This window comes from Cryptotermes secundus, unplaced genomic scaffold, assembly GCF_002891405.2.
Source record: "Cryptotermes secundus unplaced genomic scaffold, Csec_1.0 scaffold3, whole genome shotgun sequence".
Classification (NCBI taxonomy): Eukaryota; Metazoa; Arthropoda; class Insecta; order Blattodea; family Kalotermitidae; genus Cryptotermes; species Cryptotermes secundus.
Window position 1 is genome coordinate 665438 of NW_019724584.1, and position 6466 is coordinate 671903.

Below are 6466 nucleotides of genomic sequence, written 5' to 3' on the forward strand. Positions count from 1 at the left end.
GTAATAGGTTCAGTGTCTGATTGGATTGCAGTTTTTAGTTTCAGAATAATGTGGGGATTTTTCTGGAACACCCTATTCCCTCCTTAAAGTACCCCCACACAGAAAATAATTGTAAGGTTATAAGTCTGGTGAGGTTGATGGCCATGAAAATTCTTCCTCAAATAGTGCAGGATACCAGTATTCAATTCAATTTATTTCAAATTCAAAAATAGATCCAGATAGAGGCTGGGAAACAACCATTGGATATAGAATGAGTCACAGATAAAAAACAAACATTCCATTCCCACAGGAACAAGTCAAGACATTCATAATATAAAACAAAATAAAAAGAGAACATATCAGCTATATATACAACCCCCCCCCTCCCCCCGGTATAGAACTCTCAAAGGTTACACAAGCTCTTTTTTCATTTTCATTGCTCATCTATAATTTCCATAAAATCCAATACTTTAGGATGTGGAAATGTCATATTAGATAAATAAGTAGTACAAAGGACTAAGTCAAGACATAAGAATAGAACCAGAATACAATTAATCTTACCAACTAGTATATACAAAATATTCATCCACAGTATAAAATGGGTGACAAGTCAAGGCATTCATAATATAAAACAATAAAAAAAAAAGAACATATCAGCTATATATACAACAAAAACTCCCCCGGTTTACAAAAACAACGCAGAACCAAGAGATTTTATTATAGAACTCTCAAAGGTTTCAGGCATCAGTACAAGCTCTTTTTTCATTTTCATTACACATCTATTATTTCCATAAAATCCAACACTTTAGGATGTGGAAAAGTCATGTTAGATAAATAAGTAGTACAAAGAACTAAGTGAAGACATAAGAATAGAAACCAGAATACAGTTAATCTTACTGACTAGTATATACAAAAAATTCATCCACAATATAAAATGGGTGACAAGTCAAGGCATTCAGGACTCTCAGTTTGAAAATATTATGATGAATGCAAAGTGCTATGTTTCCAGTTTGAGGTCTGACACTGTCCTGTTGAAACAAAATTGAATTCATTGGAATGTCATATCCCATCAAGAAAGGGACAAATTTGTCTCTCAGCAGACAGAGGTAAACATCAGAAGTTGCTATAACATTGATGAACATGGAACTGAATATGCGAATTCTTAATAATGCACACCATACTGTAATTTTCCCTGGCTGCAGTAGCTTGGCAGTGGTAAACCTTGGATTCTCTGAGGCCCAAAATCAGACATTTTATTTGTGAATATAACCATTGAAGTGGAAATGTCCATCAGAGAACCAAATGAAAACCAAGACACTTGAATTGTCCTCAAGTATCACTTCGTACTCCCTAAAAAAACTTACCATCTCACTATTGCATCTTCCAGCAATGGCTGACAAGGCTGAATTTTGTATGGAAAGAATGAAAAATCATCATGAGAGATTCTCTGTACAGCGATGATTGATCCTCCAGTCCGTTGTGCTAAACAGCGCACTTTTCTGGGACATTTTGTTATTGCCTCCTATGCTACTCCAACAACTTCTGTGTGAACATACTTGCTGTATTTATATCTCTTCACATATTTATCACACGCTTTCTATACTGTCAAACTGTTTCACCATTTTATTTTGATAACAAGCACCTTCTAATCAGTTGTATGAAATAAGATATTGTTCTTCAGTTGAGCATTGCCAGTTTCAATAAACAAATTTGCCAAGTGTGTTGAATGATCGTTTAAAAGTTTTCATTCGGCAACAAAGAACTTACACAATTTTGAAGTGTTAAACATTAAAAAACACTCTGTGTTTCTCTCATTGTGTCTTGTATTTCACTGTTGTGTAGTCTAAACAATAACCTGTATATTGTTTATCTGTTCAGATGCTGCAGTCATAAGGGATGCACCAGAGTTTGTGATGGTGAATCCAGGGGAGAATGCACATCTGCACTGTGTGGCAGAAGGCAACCCTTTGAGTGAGAGCCACATCAGCTGGCGCCGGGAGGGCTTCAGTGATAGTGACATGGAACAGCGTACCGAACGCACATATCGTAATGGCACTTCCTATCTTGTTGTCCAGACCCCAACCAGAGAAGACAATGGAAATTTCTACTGTGTGGTCAACAATGGGATCGGCAGCGAAACAACCAGACCAGTGTATCTAGTGGTGAAATGTAAGTACAGAGCCATTTTGCAACTTTGTACACATATTCATTTATTATAGATACAAATTGGACACATGTAGACCTCATTAGTAGTACAGATAAACACTGCAGAGGGTCATACATTCCACTTCACTATATATACACCATACTGAAAAATGTTTTATGTAAATTTTGTAGGTATGAATGAACTTCATATTTTATGTCCATCCTAAATATATGTATGTTAATAAAGTTTTATCTAAGCCTCATGTACAATTAAGGTTATTGTTAGGTTTTTACCGTCCCACTCAGTGAGGCTTCAAGCCCCACAGGTTGGTCGCTACTTTTTTACCGTCCTTCCTTTCTCTTGCCATTCTCGCCACTGCCGTCGGTGGTCGTTGGGCTTGCAGCTAGGTCGGGCTTACCTAGCTCCACCGCTTCTCTGGCTCCACCACTTCTCTTCACTATGGAAAAGGGGCATCAGGTCCGGGACTTCACCTGGATTGTCAATGGGCGCCAGCAACTATGGATACAGAGAAGAGGTGGACGAGATGGGGAGCTGATGGTAATCGGGCTAGTCGTGGGGGAGTGAGACTCTGGCTCAGGTCGTTCTCGGGCCTTACTCCGACGAGGAGAAAAGAACACACTGGAAACACAAACACTTGGCAGCACTTCCTTTATTGTTTTTATAATCTGGGAGTCACTGAGATACAACTCAGATTGTTACTTTACTACTCTTGGTAGGGAGAGCTCGGATTCTACGAAATGAACGGGTTGTTGTTACTTGGTTACACGCTCCTGCAAGCCTCGTAACAATGCACCATTAGCACTATTATGGAGCACTTGGGGACTTGTATAGGTTACCGCTACCACTGCATGTGTGGGGTCTGATAGGGTCACCAGTTCACACTCACTCGCGTTTCTTTTTTCATTATTAATTTTCCTGATTTAACTTTCGAATACTCTGACATTAATTTCACTTAACAGTTGATCAAGAGGGCTAGCTCTGCATCCGGCGAGTTTAACCGTTGTTGCGAGACTTCTCCAAAAATAGAACAAACTCTCCGTTTTTGAAGATTCAGAGGTCCTGTGAAAATTTTGGAACGCCTCGTTGCCATCCTCCAAATCCCCGGGTTGGCTAGATTTAGACAAAATGGGGGAGGGGTTTGATCAAGTTTATCATTCCTCCAATGGTCAGCTGTTTCATGGTGAAAGTTAGGTTCTCGCGCTTTCATGATCTTTCTGACACGGGGTGGATCGAGGGGGTTCAATCTCATGGTGTTCGAAGGGTAGGTCTGTGACGAATTTGAGGCCAAAATTGTCGCATTTGTTATGCCCCAGAGAAAAAGGTTATTGTATGATATTTAGAACTTGAATGAAGGGAAATTCGCTAAAGAGTATTCCGAGGGTCTTCACTACAAGATAGCGGGTAATATTTGGATTCCTAAAACATCTGACTTCCGTGACCAATTGGGTGTTGAAAAGTGGTCCGTTTCTCGACTATTGAAACAGTTCGCAGCTCCTTTATAAAAGAAGTGTTTAACAGTCGGAGAGTTATGACCAGTCAGAGGGCCATCTCTCTCAGTGACAAAAGGTTCTCTCCAGCGTCTTTTTGGACAGATTTCTCTTTTATTAGAGCATAGGACTCTTTATAAAAGTAAGAAGAGTGTCGGGCTGGTTTGGTTTAAGTCCGGGGATTGTGACCCGTCATAAACTTTACCTTCTTGGAGTTGCGTAAGCAAACTTTCAAGCTGTTGCTTCTTTAGAAATTTCTAGCTCGTCCCAAAATACCTTCCTCTTTTTGTGTCAACTTGGCTTCTCTCTTTCTATTTCCAAATTACATAGCGTGGTCGAGTAGGAGGGAGGGCTGACTTCCCTTTGTGCCAATTGGGTTCAGGTTCCTCTGGTTTGAGTGGGGTGTGGGGTATTACATTTGCTTGTATGTAGTGACAAGTACTGACACAAGTAAACAAAACAGTGTGGTCCTTTGCATTGTACGGTTACAAGGCCAATGTTAGCCAATGTGAAATTCTGTCAGCAACCTATGTTGTGGGCTTTGGTTGACAACTACTGTGAACAAATACTTCAGAAATTTAGAAGTGAAACATGTAGGTGAGCAAATTGACATGTTCTTCCCATTATGTTTCCATTTCTTGAAGCTTGGACAAAGACTGCATGAAAGCAGACTATCAAGTTTGATTTACTTTTATTGAGTTGCTGATACTTCTGTTATCAGATGCATATACCAAGTGATCAATTCATAACCATACATAACAGAAAACACTGCTTTAATTCATGGCATTATATCAGTTAAATCTAAAATGCACTCTGAAATAATATCCATAAATACAACTTACAGTTTTTGATTACCCTACCTATTTGGCTTATAGGTTATTATGTAGAAAATACTGTACCTCAAATTTCTCTAAAAATGTAATGTAAGTGGGTGTTCACAGAACATGCTGCAAGTACCTTCCACGGCTCAGAATATATGTGTCACCCCTTGTGACCATGATCTGAGAAACAGGTGTGGCTTTTGACTGTAATGCTGCTGGTAACATGTTTAATATTCACTTTAAGTTGCATGATTCTTCGTTGTTTTGGTATGCTTGCTATGTAAGAAAAACCCATCACTAAGGTCAAACTATTGTTACTGGAGATTTGACTGTATCATATAACACTGTCTGGTTGAATCCAGCAGTCTTTGCATGAAGCTTCAGCAAGGAGCAGAATACCCCAATCATGTATTCATGTAATTATTATTAATGTTTGCAGAAAAAATATCCATACAAATGTGAGTGATGATATTGTTGAGAATCTAGTAATGTAAAAATGTTGAAGTTGGTAATAGTGACCTATATTCATTTGTTTTTGTTTTTATTTTGTATTATAATAAAAAGTTTCTTCTCATCCAATATGACTGTTAAGTGATATGTAAGCATGACACAAAGAAAATCAACAGGTTATGGGCCCAGTTTTGCATGGAGATTGCATTAAGTGGAGGGACTGTTTTGGAAGAGACTGTGGATCTGTCGTCTGACAGATTACTGATGATGAGTGTTCAGTTTGTATGCAGGCCAAACAAGTGAGACTCCCATTTGATACAGAAAGAAGTAGGGCTTGGAAAGCCGTTAGAGATAATTCATAGTGACATGTGTGGACCAGTTGATCCCACCACTTATGATGATAAGAAATATTTCCTTACGTGTGTGGAGGATTATACGCATTTTTGTAAGATATACCTGTTAGAAAATAAGAGTGAAGTGTATACCTTTTTGAAGGAATATGTAAATGAAGCTGAGTGTCACTTCAATACAGGAGTGAGAAGAATAAGATGCGACAATGGAGGGGAATATAAGAACAACGCCTTGAGAGAATGGTGTAAGAACAAGGGGATTGCAATGGAATTTACTACATCATATTCGCCACAGCTAAACAGCACTGCTGAAAGGATGAACCGTACCATTGTGGAAAAGGCAAGAGCATTGATTTTTGACTCAGGTTTAAGTAAGAGAATGTGGGGTGAAGCTGTACTCACTTCTGCATACCTGCTAAACAGAAGTCCAACAGTGACAATGAATGGAATGCCAGTGGAAAATTGGTGTGGTAAAAGACCAGATCTGGCTGGATTGAAGATTTTTGGTTCAGAAGTGTACACTAAAATTCTCGGACAGTCGTAGCAAGAAAGGAATATTCGTTGGATACAACACAAATGGCTACAGAATATGGGATCCAAATACTGAAAGGACCTATGTCTCCAGAGATGTGACATTCACAAGTAAACCTGTGACAACAAATAAACAAAAGGAAGTGGAAAGAGTGACGGATCCAGAAGACAAGCCAAATACTCCAGATCAGCAAGATAGCTAAATGCAGCAAGAACCCGAAGCTGACAACAATGAAGAAGAACCAACAGATACTGAAGAGAATGAAGAAAATGAAAATGCTGACCACAAGGATAATGGAAGGAAAAACAATGGACAAAACAAACATGGATATGCATTGAGACCAAGAAGAAACATTCAAATGTACCGAGACTATCACACAGAGAGTCAAAAGGAGCGTATGCTCACCTATACATATGGCGAGTGCATGGAGAGCGAAGACAGCGAGAAGTGGAAGAAAGCCATTAAAGAGGAAAAGGATTCGCTCTACCAAAACAAAACTTGGATATACGTAAACAGAGAGAAAGGAATGGTCAAGAAAATTCTGACCAGTGAATGGGTTTTCAAAATAAAGGATGATGGAAGACACAAAGCCAGACTGATTGTGAGAGGATGGCAACAAAAGGAAGGGGAAATAGATTTCAAGGATACCTTTAGCCCAGTTGTTGACATGAATTCTCTTA

General features: G+C 38.9%; 1 protein-coding gene across 3 annotated transcripts in view; it reads left to right on the forward strand.

Moving 5' to 3' along the window:
- The window catches only part of LOC111862247 (nephrin), a 601827-nt gene that overhangs the window by 554731 nt on the left and 40630 nt on the right, over window positions 1-6466 (forward strand). For all 3 annotated transcript variants that reach the window (XM_023847459.2, XM_023847461.2, XM_033750600.1), the window contains exon 12: window positions 1858-2148. In XM_023847459.2, the coding sequence (XP_023703227.1) occupies window positions 1858-2148 (291 nt within the window). The remainder of the gene's footprint in view (window positions 1-1857; window positions 2149-6466) is intronic.